Raw genomic sequence first — 15,968 nt, forward strand, 5'->3', positions numbered from 1 at the left:
TTAAATCACCTGAGGATATAGAACTTTTATTTCACTTTTCATTTGGCTGTAGATTCCTTATTGGGAGATTTCATGGAAAGCATATCTTTTTCTTTCTTTCTTTTTTTAATAATGTTTCCCTGGAACTCAAGAGAATGAAGGAGTCATTCTTATTCATCAGAACATGCAGGATGGGCACAGCCCATCCCAGAATGACTGACATGTGCTTTACATCATTTTAGTCTTTGAAGTATTTTAAGCTGGCATTATTTTAAAATACATGACAATGGATTTGCTTGAAACTACAGAAATCAGTTTCCTGTATTAATGTATAAAGAAAGATTAGTTCTCCCAAAAAGGATCTCTAATCAACAGAAAGTCTTTCTTTCCAGTTCAATTCAATAAATACATATTAAGCACCTCCACGTGTAAGGCTTATATTAGTCGTGGAAGAGAAAAAACATGAAGACACTCTTTTTGCTCCCAAGGGCTTCTCAGAGATATGCCATTCTGATTCAAATTATTGGCATTTTGTCCACTTCATTTTGATAAGTGCTGTATTAAAAAACACAATAATAGGGCTTCCCTGGTGGCGCAGTGGTTGAGAATCCGCCTGCCGATGCAGGAGACAAGGGTTCGTGCCCTGGTCCAGGAAGATCCCACATGCCACGGAGCAACTGAGCCCGTGAGCCATGGCCGCTGAGCCTGCGCGTCCGGAGCCTGTGCTCCGCAACGGGAGAGGCCACCACAGTGAGAGGCCCGCACACCTCAAAAAAAAAAAAAAAAAAAAAAAAAAAAAAAAAAACCACAATAATAAACAACGTGTGCAGCCAAAGTATAATATAGTTTTCCAGGCATTTCAACTGCAGGGGACCCAAGGGTGTAGATACTAAGCACACAAGGAGGATGGGTCATGAACACTATGCAGTGTAACTATCTTTCTGAAGTATGAATTCAAACTGGTGTTTTAATACCTCCGGGAAGAGATAAATCATTACCTGTTAAGAAAACAACACTACCTTTAGAGTACTCCGATTATTAGAAAATTATCATTAGTCCAAATCTGTCTCTTTGGAGGTTTACCCCTTTGAACTTAGATCTACCCCTGGAAAAGAACAAAACCTTTAATTATGTGAAACAGCTGTGAGTCCCTTCGCCACTTCCTCTAAACTTGCTCCAAAATAGAGCCAGTTTCTCTTTCCAGGTATCTTTCTTGTCACCACCATGGAAACGTATATATGACCCATGTCCATCTGGTATCCCTGACAAACAAATCTCAAGGTTATCTATGAGGCTCTAGCTCAGTGTTTTAAATTATCAATTTTTGAAATGTTAAAATACACATAATCACTAAGCATCTCCTCCCTACTCCATTCATGCCTAGAAACTGCTTTCATTTTTAAAAGCTCCTTCGGAAGACTGTAAGAAAATGGCAGTGCACAGTTTTTGACTCTATTCAAATTCTCCACTAAAAATGAGCAACCAGGATAGCAAAATAGAATTGTGAACAATAAATACATAAAAACTAGATGACAAGGTATCCCCATGAATGCCAAAATAAGTGTGGGTGAGGACAAAGACCTCTGTGTGGTCTCAGCATCTGAGAGGGAAAAAACACAGGGAGAGCAGCAGGGCTTCTGATGACCCCAAGAATGGAAGAGACCCCAAATCAACATATATTCACTGGAATTGTGGCCCAAACTGGAGAGGGCTCTGCAGAATCCAATTCACTGGATGAGTGAGTATAAGAGGACAGTCTAACACTGTGGCAGAAGCCTAGGCCCTAAAAATGCTCAAAATTAAAAACTCAAGTTCCCTTCCAGGGTAAAGCCCCACAGTGTAAAGAAAGTGCTATGACAAAAAGCCACATTTAGCAGGAGAGAAACAATAAAGGGCAAAAGAAAGAGAATGTCCAGATAAAAGTAGAGGAACAAAACAGACGCAGCAGATCTCAGATATGATGAGCACCCACCTCCCATTTTTTTTAATCACTTTGCAAAAACAACAGAAGGAGAGGCTCTAGAACCATGAGAACTATTCTGGCTGACATTTCAAAAGTACAGGAAAATAGGGACTTCCCTGGTGGTCCAGTGGTAAAGAATCCACTTTCCAACGCAGGGGATGCAGGTTTGATTCCTGGTCAGGGAACTAAGATCCCACATGTCACGGGGCAACTAAGCCCACACGCCACAACTACTGAGCCCACGTGCTTCAACTAGAGAGCCTGCGTGCCACAAACTTCAGAGCCCATGGCACAACTAGAGAGAAAAGCTGTACACTGCAAATAGAGAGAAGCCCGTGCACCACAAATAGAGAGAAGTCCATGTGCCGCAACAAAGAGCCCGCACACTGCAACGAAGAACCCTCATGCCGCAACGAAGACCCAACGCAGCCAAAAAATTTTTTTAAATAAAAAAAAAATAAATATTTTTTTTAAAGAGCGCAGGAAAATATTTCACTTATTTAACATGATTTAACTTAAAGAGCAATGGAAAAGAATCATGATTAAATCACACTCAAGGATTTTATAAGAAAATAGACGAAAGGAATAGAACAAGATACCTCTGATAATAAAATGCCAGAAAAACATGCCAATAAAACCAATGAAAGCTGTAACCTATTATATCAAAACAAACTAAATTAAGAAAACAATAACATTTATAAGGAAAACTATTAATAAATACTGTATTAATTCAGAAATGAGATGACTGGAGGAAAGGAAGATTTGAAAAGAAGTGACAAAACTCAGGAAAAAGACATAGAAGGAAATAATGATTTCAAGAATATAGACTAAACAGAAGGAACACAACAGCATATTAACCAACGAATAGTGCCGTTGAGAAATAAAAGATGGAAAAAAGAAAAACTTTTAGAAAAAATTAAAAATCAGAAAAAATGAAGGATTTAAGAGAAAATGATAGATATGGAAAATAAGCAAAGAAGATACAAGATGCATATAACAGGAGTCCTTATAAAAAAAAAAAGAAATCAAAACAATAGAATAATGAAATCAGTAATTCAAGAAAACTTTCCTGAGATGAAAGACAATGTGAAAGTATATATTGAAAGGGCACATAGCATATCTGAAAAAAATTAACCAAAAAGAGCTGAGACATATTCTAGTAAAACTACTGTTAGTTTTTAAAGAAAAAAAAAAAAATCTTTGGACACTGAGACAAAAGGACCTAAGCTGTTCAAACCCATGTTGTTCAAGGGCCAGCTGTAGCAGGTAGTAGTTATTTTCATTAACAGACAATGGGATACACACATATAGAAAGAGAGGGAGAGGAGGAAGAAGTTTAATTATACAGTAAAGGTAAACATTAGAATAAAAATATAATCTTTCCTAAATACAAAAAGAGATATGGAAAGGAAAAAAAAGGCAAATAAAATAGACCTCGTAAGTGACCACAAAACTTCAAAACAGTTTGACAGAGGGGAAGCCACATATATCAAGACAGTGTGTGTGTGTGTGTGTGTGTGTGTGTGTGTGTGTCTATTTGCTTATATTAAAATGGGAAAAATTAAATCATTTCTAAAAGATGGTTACCTTTGAGGTGGGAGGGAAAGTGGCAAGAACAAGATGGAAGCAACAGACATAGAAATTATATTTTTAAAAAACATAATTGCATTTCTAAATCTGAGTTTGGAATCATGGTAAATATTCTACATAATTATAAGACAACATGTAATTTTTAAGAGGAACCTTTAAAATCAAAAGTAAAATAAAACGAATCTGTGTATCCAGTTTGTGGTATAAGCACAAATGACCTTAAATTAAAACATGGTAATCTGAGTGTGCATGCCTGGTGGGATATAGCTATAATCACAGACAAAAAGACCCCAAACAAACAAACAACTACTTCCCATAATCATATTGTTGGTGGTGCCATTAATACTGTTATTCTAAGACTACTGTTTGTGTATGTATTATGGAATAAATCGAATGAGCAATTTTTTTGGTTTTGTCCTATATGGGATCTGTACTTCAGCATAATCAAATAGCTGGTGAGGGGAATATTCTTTATAAAAGTATTCTGATAAATGCAGAAGGAAAGACGGAATATCACTTTGGCAACTCCTAATGAATTACTGGTCCTAGGTAATGATCCATCAATAACTAATAACGTCACACACAAAAAAGAGAGACGAGGGACTTCTCTAGTGGTCCAGTGGTTAAGACTCCATACTCCCAATGAAGGGAGCCCGGGTTTGATCCCTGGTCAGGGAACTAGATCCCACATGCCACAACTAAGAGCCCACGTGCCGCAACTAAAGATCCTGCGTGTAGCAACAAAGATCCCACATGCCACAACTAAGACGCAGCGCAGCCAAATAAATAAATATATTTTTTAAAAAAAGAGACACCACACTACTCCCTATGAAAAAGTCCTTCAAAAAAAAGAAAAAAAGAACTTTAAACTCATCACTGCTGTCCAACAGAAGTTTCTATGATGATGGAAATATTCTATATCCGTGCTGTTACAATAGACACTAGCCAGAGGTATCCATTAAAAGTGCTTGCAATGCGGTGAGGGCAATTAAGAACTGAATTTTTCATTTAATTTCATTTTAATTAATTTAAATTCAAATAGCCACGTGTGGCCAGTGGTACTGTATTAGATGGCACAGTATTAGATTTAACTACCAATCTGTAGGAAATACAAGGGACAGAAACACGTGTTAAATGACCCCATAAAGTTGCAATCAAGAAAACCCTGATCAGAGCTTAGAAACTCTACAGGATACCTGATCCAGTTTCTTCCACAATAAAAATTTGCAAGGAAAGCAAAGGGAGAAATGGAATGAGAACCCACAGTTTAAAGAGACTTAAAAAAACATCAACTAATCGCAAAGTATGGATCTTGTTTGTACTCCATTTCAAACAGGCAAATAAATTTAATAGGCAATCGGGAAAATGTGAACACTGACCAGCATTTGATATTGTAGAAATTTTGTTGATACTGTTGAAACTGACTGATGAGTCCATGGAGTTCATTATACTTTCCTCTCTAATCTTGTATACTGATATTATAATATTGTAATATTGATATTTTTAAAAAATAAAAGTATAATAATAGTTCTCTATCAGGCCAGTTAGCTTTTAATCAAAATCTCCTTCCCTTTCTTCACAAGAAGCATTACTTCTCCAGTAAAAAAAGAAAGAAAAAAAAAAAAGCAAGTCTCTCACACGGTTTAAAGATTTTGTTAACAGTAACTGTGAAGCCATATGCCTCTCAGAGGTTCTTCCTTTTTCCCCCCAAATTTTAACTTAGAAAATACTTCTTTCAATGTGTTGTCCAAAATCTCTTAATCCCTAGAGCTGTTTCTTTTCACTGTTCAGTCATCACCCGCTAAATCACTGAGCAGGAACATCAGTTAGTTTGATAACACATGGCAGGCTTCCATCCCATTCTAGATAGTCACTATAGGAAGACAGCCAGCTATTAATCAGTCCAAATACAACTCTCTGTCCACTCAATACAAACGCCAGCCATGACGTGTAGTTTGTCAGGCACCATGCCTCCTCATAAAAACAAGGAGCTGTAGTGTCCTCCAGTTTTGCATGAGCCTCGTACTGGTTATATGACTGTCCTGATGCAGATTCTGTGCTCCTTTTTTTGACATCTCTGTGTGTCACATTTATTCACCCTTCATTCTTGTGATTCAGTTTACTGATTTCCATGGACAACCTCCTTAGCATAGCATGGGGCACAGGTACCTACTCCTCTAAGACATCAATTCAACTTCGGTGAGCAAAACCCCATTCTTAAAGCACAGATGCCGTTAGCCACGTGATACCTTTTTTCCTCTTCTGAGTCATAATGCTGAATTTCTCGGCCTCAGCTTGGTTTTGATTTCTGCTTTTTCTTCCATATTACCCGGAATTCACTCTAACAAGCAGTAACACTGAGAAAATCTTTCAACAGTTTCTCTCTAAACATGGTTCAAGTCTGCATTTAGTTCACGTGTAATTACAGGTTACTGGACCACCCGTAGGTTTCCATTCCTCCTAACACTGGTTGGGGCATCAGGTAGAATTTTCTTATCTCCTAACAACTGGTTGGGAAGTTATGCTTCTAGGGTGAGATGCTGGTCCTTAGGTTGCTCTGCCTTAGATCCATCATAATAGTTTTACCGCCAGTGGCAGCCAGAGAGCATCACAAGGCTTTTGCTAGCAACCCACTAGCAATTATTAATAACAAAAAGTAGGTTCTACACCGATGAACTACCAAATAGAGGAAACCTCTCCCTGCCCCCACCCAACAATTTTAGAGCTGCGCTCAGCCTTTTTTTTCTCTTAAAATTAAGTATGAGTCCATTTTCTCACAGGCTTCAGGGTTATTCAGAGTATTCAGTGTATAATTTCATTTAACTGCTGTTTCTCAATCAATTTCTTATTCTTCACTACCAAAAATACTAAATGCATTTATTTTGAATGTTTTAAACTACATTATTACATGCTACCTGACATCTTATTTAAGGAACACACACAAAAAAGAAAACGTTTATTCTGGGATAAGAAATTAAATATAGTTAAGAGCCAGTGTTACTTGTAAAAAAATAGGAGGAGAGGAGAATGGAAGCATGGCTTTGAAACAGATGCCAGTTTTCTGTGGAAGAGCAGGAGTCCTCCAGATGAAGGAACCATTATTAGATCAAGAATTCTTCACTTTTGCCAGAGTTTTAATCAGGTCCATTTTCTCCAACCAGTTAGTCCAAAGAACTGATTGAGTGTGTTTACCTAACAACCTCAGAACAGAATGTAAAATATAATATACACAGAGAGAGAGAGAAGATAACCTAGTCCTCAAGCTGCTTCCAATCCAGCTGAGGAGCTATTTGTGTCACAGTTGAAGGACATAAAACAGCAGGGGAACATATCATTCAGCACCCCTATTTGTTTTACCAAAACAAAGGGTATAAAGAGCTCAATGCTTTAAAAACAACTGTGTTCAGTGGAACAAAACTGCCTTAAGGACTGCTCCACAGGGTGGGAGAGAGATCTCGTACAATGGGATGGAAACTCCCTTCATACCCACCACTCACCAATCAGTTGTTCTTTTAATCTTTTTACAAACTAGGGCGCCACAGGGTTCTTTTTAAAAAAAAAAAAAAAAAAAAAAAAAAACTTCAAGGCTTTCCTGGTGGCGCAGTGGTTGAGAGTCCACCTGCCGATGCAGGGGACAAGGGTTCGTGCCCCGGTCCAGGAAGATCCCACATGCCGTGGAGTGGGTAGGCCCGTGAGCCATGGCCGCTGAGCCTGCACGTCCAGAGCCTGTGCTCTGCAACGGAAGAGGCCACAACAGTGAGAGGCCCACGTACCACAAAAAAAAAAACAAACAACAAACAAAACAAAACAAAACAAAAACCTTCAAAGCCAACCAAAAACACGAGTTTAAAAGCCACTGAACTAGAAGAACTCTCAGGTCCTTTCCAGTTCTTCATGCTCCTCAATGTTATAATCTCAAACAATCAACTGGTTTATCACCAAGATTACCAGATTTTGAGCAGACTGTTGAAGATTCCACTCATTGTTCTTATGATGTCTTAAGACATTATGTTGGCATTATGGTGTTGTGTTGGTTTTGGAGAAACACTAGCAAACAGAAAAACTGGTGACACAGCTTCAAGTGGCGCTAAAAAAAAAAATCAATGAAAGAGAGTCACTTCTGAAAATACTTACAGTACCAAAAAAAACTGGTCAATTGGCAAAATAACTGAGGACTTGGTGGATGTACTGGCTACCACTGTAGATGATTATTTTCAAACTAGCAATGCTGCATCAATAGCAGTTCATCCTAGCACAAAAACATTTAGCAGTTCATCCTAGCACAAAAACCATCACATGGTAAATGAATAACATAGCAATTCCTTCAATGATACGATTAAATTCCACTGTTCAATACAATAATTAAATGCCAACATTGAATTTTTTTAAAAGAAAACTCATTATGATGAAAGGAATACCTAAGAGTATCTGAACTTATTACAATACATGCTACCATCACAACAGATAAGTGGCAGCCTGGAAGTATTCTTCCAAAAGGCCGAACATAGCAAACTGCATTACCTGACCCCAGCCTGGGTAATCATTTCCTTTACTGTAATTCCCATGGAGTGCAACCAATATCAATCGTAACAAAAGAATCACGTCAAGAGTCAAAGAACATGCTGGGTTTTGGGGACCTCTAGTCTGGTAAAAATTCAACCCATAAGGAAACTAAAAATACTTATTAGTGAGCCAGTTATATATATAGCTGAAATGTTCCTCTATTAAGTTTACCCAAAGAAAATATATTATCATTTGGCTCAAACATGAAATGTATACTGTTTCTGTTCATAAATGCCTTCTGTTCTCTGCACTATAAGTCTGAGTCATCAGTCTGGAAAGTTTGTACACACCACCTTCAGGAATCTGCCTGTAGAGCTGCTGGAGGGTCTCTTTTGACAGGCACCTACGCACGAGCTCCAACAGGCAGACGCATTTGAAGAACAGACCTGCCTTCATTCAGTGTACAGAGACAGAATTGAGCATTACTAAGTCAGTGCCTCCCATGCCCCCACTGTGCACATGCACAAGCACACAACGAAACAAGACAGCACAAAAACAAAACCCAAATGATAGAAAACAATTTATGGTTGGTGTTCCATTTAGCTACAGGTAATATGTTCTGCAGAAACTTCTCAGAATTAGGAAGACTTCAGTGCCAGACGCCTTTTAAAGGAAGAGATGTTTGGGTATAATTGTGTTCTTAGAAGCGTCATCACCTGACAGACATCAGAACGGATGCCCGTTTTCCAGAATCCTTGGCTACTCAGCTCCACTGTTACTTCTCGCCTCATGGTATTCTTCTGTCGTATTTTTTGGAGCGCTTCCTAGAAAAGACCCCATTACGAGTAACCTTTAAGTTCTAAAGCAATACTAAGCCAAACAACAAGCATTAGTGAATTAGCTGGATTCATTGACCCTTACATTCAGGTAGTCAAACCTCTTCTTGCCAAATTAGATTATACTTGTACGCTTGCTTATTCAATAAAAATCTCATAGGAATTCATAATTACAACAGGAACCACTACCACCAGCTCCACCATTGATTAAGTTCCTACTACAGGCCAGTACCACAGGAGGAAAGTTAAATGGAGTATTTCCAAGTCCATACAACCACCTTTTTCCCTGGGTGCACCAACAGAGGGACATTTCAGTCAGCCTCTCTTGGCCTTGGTTCTGTCCTTTATAATGAAGCTGACTGACTCAAGTCACAGAAAGTGATGAGGTCAGAATTCAAACACTTTTGCCAGCTTCAAAACCTTGCTCTTGGGACTTCCCTGGTGGTCCAGTGGCTAAGACTCTGTGCAGGGAGCATGGGTTCGATCCCTGGTTGGGGAGCTAGATCCCGCATGCATGCCACAACTAAGAGTCTGCATGCCGCAGCTAAGAAGTCTGCATGCAACAACTGAGAGTCTGCATGCCGCAACTAAAGATCCTGCATGCCACAATGAGGATCCCGTGTGCCGCAACCAAGACCTGGCGCAGCCAAAATAAATAAATACTTTTGAAAAACAAACAAAAAAAACCCCACCTTGCTCTTACACTATGGCAACAGAATAAAACCTTACTGAGACAAAATTTATGTTGATACTGAATCCATTTATTCTTAAAATTAAAACTAAAACACAAATGATCCTAGAATACAGATAATACTTCCCATTAGTAAAGAAATATGGAATTTGGGACATAAAACCTTAGAAAATCAGTTCACCTTACCAAACTAACAGACATATGGAAGCCAATCTTTTACAACCTTAAGACCATGAAATTTGAATAAGTGGTACTATGTGCAGCCTAATTAATGATAAAAGGCTGATCCAGCACATTTTAAACTTTAACTTCTATAGAAGCTATACTTATTCCCAACTTTCTTTAAAAAACTGGCCATTTTAGGGGGGGAAAATTTTCCCTTGGCTACTAAAAGTTGAAAAAAAATCAATCAGCATACTAATGTGAGGAGGGGAATAAAGTGTGATTTTTTTGAAGTTTCTTTCCATCTTATTCTAGAAGTGTGGTGTAAAAACAATCTCAGATAAACCTTCAGTGCATCGCCATTAGTCACAGGGGAACAGGGTTCAATACTGACCTCCCTCTGTGCCAGCTTCTGCTTGTCAGTCTGTTTGACTTTAGGGCTATTTGCTAGGAGGTGGCGAAGTTTTACGTAACTCTTCCACAGTTTCTGGTACCTAAGGAAAAGGACAGACAGACACCTCAGACAAAAAGAAGGCAAATCTGAAGTGCAATAAAGCCAGGTGTTCTAACAGGGCTGCTCAATCATAAATGCATTCTTGTGAATATCCTTAAATGGCAGCAGACCTTCATTCTAAGGAAGGGTGTGATCTGGGGGGGGGGGTTGAGGAGCAGGATGACCAAGAGTCATCTGGAACCTCCTTATTAAGTTGATTACTGCCTATATGGGTTGAAAATGAGGTGTCACTATACGGATGAATCTCTCTGGAAAAAAATTCCTAGGGAGACACAAAAAAACCAACAGAAACATGTATGATTTCTCATTGTTACCTCTTTGAAAGTAACACATTTTATTTAAATGTCTGTTTTCTGATGTTTGTTGAAAGACCTCTTACTTAATAAAGATACTGTCTGTATCCAAAATGCCTTCACTGAAAGTAAAAGTTGGAGAGTATTAGAAAAGAGAACCCACTTTGGGACAATGCCCAGGCTACATAGCTACATACATCCATTTTTCCACTGGGAAGGGAAAAAAGACAAATGGTGTATATCAATTTGTATATGCCATGACAAAAATCAGCATATTTGTAGCCAAATATGTTATAACCCGGATCACAGTTAAAGCATCCTGGAAAGGAAGAGAATGTGAAGTCTTTTACCAGTTCACACTCCTGCCATCTGAGAGACCATGAGAGCCTAATCACATTCTACTAACACTTTTCTGAAAAGAAGGAACTTTCCAAACATTTTCTGTCATACTGAAACTGCTCCTTTCTTGGCCTTAGCTGGGTGTCTCGTTTTTGATAACATTTTTTTAGAGAATGGAGGAAAGAAAGAAGTACTTACACAGTGCCTGGTTCACTGCTTCATACTTTTATCCAAAGGGGGGAAAAAAAGAACAAAACCCTTTAGCCTCTTCTAATATATCAGCCAGAATTGGATTTATGAATTGAAAATCTCCCATGCCCTTTTCTCCCATTATGAATCCTTTAAAAAAATTAAATCAGGAAACGGTTTGTTTGTTTAACAAGGTAGAGAATCCAAACACTCCTGAAGAAAATAATGGTACTATTTCCATTCCCACACATCTTCATTTTCTCCCAGCAAAACACTAGCAGGCCAGTTGGAAAGTGACATCAATTCTAAGAGTCAGAAGTCATGGCTTCTCCTTCCAATACAACCCTTGACCTTGTATGGGATGTTGGGCTCTTACTAAGATGTCCCCCCAAAACAGAACTCTGCGTAAATGTGGCAGTGCTAAGAACCAACATGGCGCTAAATGTGACAGTGCTAAGAACCAACATGGCACTTTCCTCTAGAGGGCACTGAAAAAAATAAAAAATAATAATAATAGTAAGTACTATAATGATGGATAAAGGAAAAGTTCCTTAAACGTTAAAAACATACAGGACTCATATTGACCAAGACTGCCAAGGATAATCGATTGAATAATAATTTCCTGCGGGATCTTCCCGGACCGGGGCACGAACCCTGCATCGGCAGGCGGACTCTCAACCACTGCCCCACCAGGGAAGCCCCAGGTCTTAATTTTTAAAAAGAAAAAATCCACTGAAGGGGATTCCTCGCTAATTCAGCTGTTAGTAGAAGGTGAAATTGGCTAAGACAAACACTGAAAAATATCTTACTGTGGGTCTCCAGCATAACTCAACTGTGCAGGGCGTATCCCAAAGTGGACGATAATCGGAAAAGTAATCACATCGGGGTTGAACTGTTCGCGATCCAGTTGATCGATGCGGACAGAGCTTGGTTTCTAGAGAGAAAAATCAAAGCCATTTATTCCCTTAAGAATTCTTTAAGTATTGTCTTTAATCTAACTAGGGAAGAGAGTAATCAGATTTTTCCCTAGGAAAGCCTCCTCCCCAAAGGGAAAATGTCAGTTAAAAACCCTTTAATCATAGCAGCAGCTAAACTATATAAAAACTATACTGTCATCCCTATAAATGAGTCTGTGCCATTTGGCATAATGAACAATGATTTTGTCCTTGTTTGCCATCCACATAGAAACCTTTAAAAATTAAACTTTTGAAAGGACACTTAGGCAGACGTAACTTTTCCTTAACCTCTCCAAAGGCACAGAGGAAGGATTCCACATGACCAGAAAGAGATAGGCTGGATTATTCTGCTTTAATTTCATATTTCAAATGAATAGCTTATTTCTACTCAGGAGGCACAGACAGATACCTCTATATAATTTTTTCCCCCATTAGTTCTCTGTGTATCTTGTGTATTCCTTTAATTCTATACCTTTAAATTAAAAGGTATGGTGGTACAAAGACCAAATAGTTAAGCTTCTCTTATTGTGTCCATGTAGGCCATTCTTAAATTTTTAATAGAGCTTCATAAGTCTTCTTTTATTTTTCCCAAGTCTAATAAAAAAAAAAAAGTGAACAGCTGGTTCCTTCTTAAGTTACTTAAGTAAGAGGATCCATTTGTAAAATATCTTTCATCTTGAAAGCTTAAGTTTGTGAAAAGATGGTAAAATCACAGAGAGTATGCTTTAGCAACCTCCCTGCTTATACTCAATGTTCAGGGCAGTCCCTAGTTAGAAACTAAATTCTTACTAAGAGATTGTGGGGTCTTTGGCTCAGTTGCTTTAGAGCCAAGGCTATAGAGCTGATCCCCACGGAGGCCAATAAGCTTCATTCTGTTGAACAGCTATGCCCAACAACTATGACTTGTTTGTCCGGGACACAGGGGTTTCATTGTTACAACTGGAAAAGCCCCCAGCAACTGGGACAAGCTGGTTACCCTACCCACAATCACAGTCCTAGTCAGCCATCTGACAAATACAAGCTGGTGACAAAGTAAAAAGATTTGTGTAAATTTGTCTACATTAATGAAAAAACAACTTAGACTTCAGTTTTTAAAGAATATTTCAATATCATTTAACAGTCAAAATTTGACTAGCATCTTGAAAAGTTGACCTCTGCTCTCAAAATTAATAATTGGAGAAGATTTTGGTCACAGAAAACCCAAGATAAAATTATTTATATGCCCATCAACAGTAGCAACATGTTATTTGGGTCTAAGAATTGTTTCCAATATTTTATGCATCAAAGCAGCAGAAAAACGCTAGTGAAGTATTCATGATTTTAAATACAATGCCATGGTATCAACAGAGGAAACAGTGATTTGAAATATCTATAGTATCTCTAATTTATAGGGGGAGGGGATGAAATAAGTTCTAGACTTTGGCCACACCCTACAGTATCTATCACATCATTTTTGTAGAAGAATAAAAAACATTGTTGCCAATGACCAAAGTATTCCCCAGCAGAGGCAAAGTACCTAGGGAGGGAGATTAATTCTTCTAAGTTCTGCAGCAGTAAAGTACTTAATGTGACTATAACGGTCTGTAAATTTTAATAAATTCCCTAATATCCTTACCACTGGGCAATCTTCCAAAGCAAGTACTGCAGAGGATGAAATGTGGTGCCATGTCTGTTCTGCCCTATTCTCAAAAGGATTTAATGAAAGGATGTTTTATTATACTGAGTTTTCAGAATATTTTTCTCCTTTACACTAAGACTAAATACTAAAAAAAGAAAAAAAAATTAACTTCAACATGTCCCTAAGCTTGGCACCCAAACTTAGCTTTCTTAATTTATTTCTAATGACTTTCCAACATAAACCTTTCACCCTGGCTAACCCGTGGTTTCCTTATTATCTTTAAAACTGGCCATATACCACCTCAAGTATGTACATTCAATTGTGCCAATAATGTATACAATTTCTTGATTCCTTACATACCACAGTAGAATGTTTATGAAGAATACCTGGCAGCCCAGCCCGGCCCAGTGATCTCACCAAAAACTACCAGCTTTCCTGACCGGCTTTTTCAGATTGGTCCGTTGATTCAATAATTCACCACAAACTCCTTCCATATGGATATGCTGTGAGTTTGCAGCTGGACAAGCAACATATATAATCTATATACTTCACTAGCACCTGGCTCACATAGTAATCCCTCAACAACTGAGTTGAATGATGATCATGGTAATGGAGTAAATATCCTCTATGCCACTGGCTCAGAAACAAGCAAGGGGTGAACCAGAAGCAACTGGGGATTATTTTTTCAAACTACAGACCTTTGAACCCCATTACGTGGAGCATATGGGGTGGGGTGCAACAGGGCATTCTTATATTTTCAAAAGCTCTCCAACTGATCCTAGGATCTTAGGAAATTTTAACCAGGCTACGGAAGAAAGCCCCACGATGAAAGTGTTTCCACAGTAAATCATGGGATGGGATTCTTCAAGCAGACCTACCAAGGTGAAAAGGCATGTCTCCCACCCCCATCACACTCACCCATCCTCTGACCCAACTATAAAACTGACAGAAGAAATGTAAATTTGTGCAACTGCTTAAAGAAAAATTAAGTCCAGAGTCACACCTGCAAAGTACTATGACTTGTATATTTCTTTTAAAGTTACTTTAATAATTATTTGTGTGGCTAAACAATCTAACAGTAAAAATTGTAAAATTTTTTTTAGTTTTAAACAAGCTTTTATTAAACTTTCACTTTCTAGATTTGTTTAAAATAATCAGTATTAGCTGGAATATTTGATTTGCAAATAGCAACATTTTGCTTGTGCAGATGTTACTGTCATGCTACAACAAGTTGATCCATAGTTTTTATTTTTATGAATCAAGGCTATTAAACAATTTGGCAGCCTTTTAAAAACAACAGCTTTGTTTAAATAGACTACTCTGTTTCTTTACATAGAAGTATTTTAATTCTCCACTTTTGGAAAACTTTATCCTGGTAAGATGCCAATATATAACTATTTTATGAAATAACATTTTAGACAAAGCAATTTTTTAATAAATATATAAAATAGCATATTCTTTATAAGAGAAAACTAGTTATCTATTAATTCTCTGCTTTGATTTTTCTATTTTTACCTCAAAATAAACATTAGAAGCAAATTTTAAAGCCAAAAATTTAAGAAACAAAATGAATAAAATGGGAAATATTTGTAACAATTATGGCAAAGAATCAATAAAAAAGGACAAATGCCACAAAAGAAAATTAGACAAAGGATATTGATAAGCCATTATCAGAAAAAATACTTTAAAGGTCAATAAACATTTAAAATATCAATTTTTGCTAGAAACCAAAATAAACAGAAAACTGAACTAAATAGTATCAATTTTTTTCCTACCAAATTGACAAAGTTTTTTGTTAAACTAGTATAACCATATGAAGGAATGGGCAATCTCATATACTCCTTCTCAGAGTGCAAATTCTACAACCCTCTGGAAGGTAATTTATAACATGTACCAAAAGCCTTCAAAATGTGCATACCGTAAGGAATTAAATGGACACATTCAAAGATAAATACATACATATGCATACATGTTTACACACATATATACAAATTCAACACAGCATTATTTGTTATAGCAAAAATCTGGAAGCAACCTAGGTACCCAATAACAGGGGGTTAATTAAATAACTTAGGGGCATTTTTTTATCACACGCCTAAAGAGATTTAAGACTAAGGAAAAATAACAACTTTGTGGTTGCTGTTCCTGGAGGAGGATAAGAAGGAAAAGGTCTGAATGTTAATATTTAATAGTGTGATGCCAATTTTGTTTCAAAACAATATGAAATATGTCTATGCTAAAGAAACTAGAAAAGTGAATAGTATCATCTCTGGAGAATGGAATTATGGGTAATTTTTATCTTCACTGGGCCGTTTGTCTATTTTCCTTATTTTCT

General features: G+C 37.5%; 1 protein-coding gene across 18 annotated transcripts in view; it reads right to left on the minus strand.

The window, feature by feature from the left end:
• Positions 1 to 15,968, minus strand: part of DROSHA (drosha ribonuclease III) — a 126,368-nt gene that overhangs the window by 46,681 nt on the left and 63,719 nt on the right. For 13 of the 18 annotated variants that reach the window (XM_059060820.2, XM_067030837.1, XM_059060824.2 and 10 more), the window contains 3 exons: positions 11,869 to 11,993; positions 10,119 to 10,218; positions 8,752 to 8,859 (listed from right to left, as the gene is read on the minus strand). In XM_059060820.2, coding sequence (XP_058916803.1) covers positions 8,752 to 8,859; positions 10,119 to 10,218; positions 11,869 to 11,993 — 333 coding nt within the window. The remainder of the gene's footprint in view (positions 1 to 8,751; positions 8,860 to 10,118; positions 10,219 to 11,868; positions 11,994 to 15,968) is intronic. The other 5 variants (XM_059060823.2, XM_067030835.1, XM_067030846.1 and 2 more) reach the window with 1 other exon arrangement.

This window comes from Kogia breviceps, chromosome 4, assembly GCF_026419965.1.
Source record: "Kogia breviceps isolate mKogBre1 chromosome 4, mKogBre1 haplotype 1, whole genome shotgun sequence".
Lineage (NCBI taxonomy): Eukaryota > Metazoa > Chordata > Mammalia > Artiodactyla > Physeteridae > Kogia > Kogia breviceps.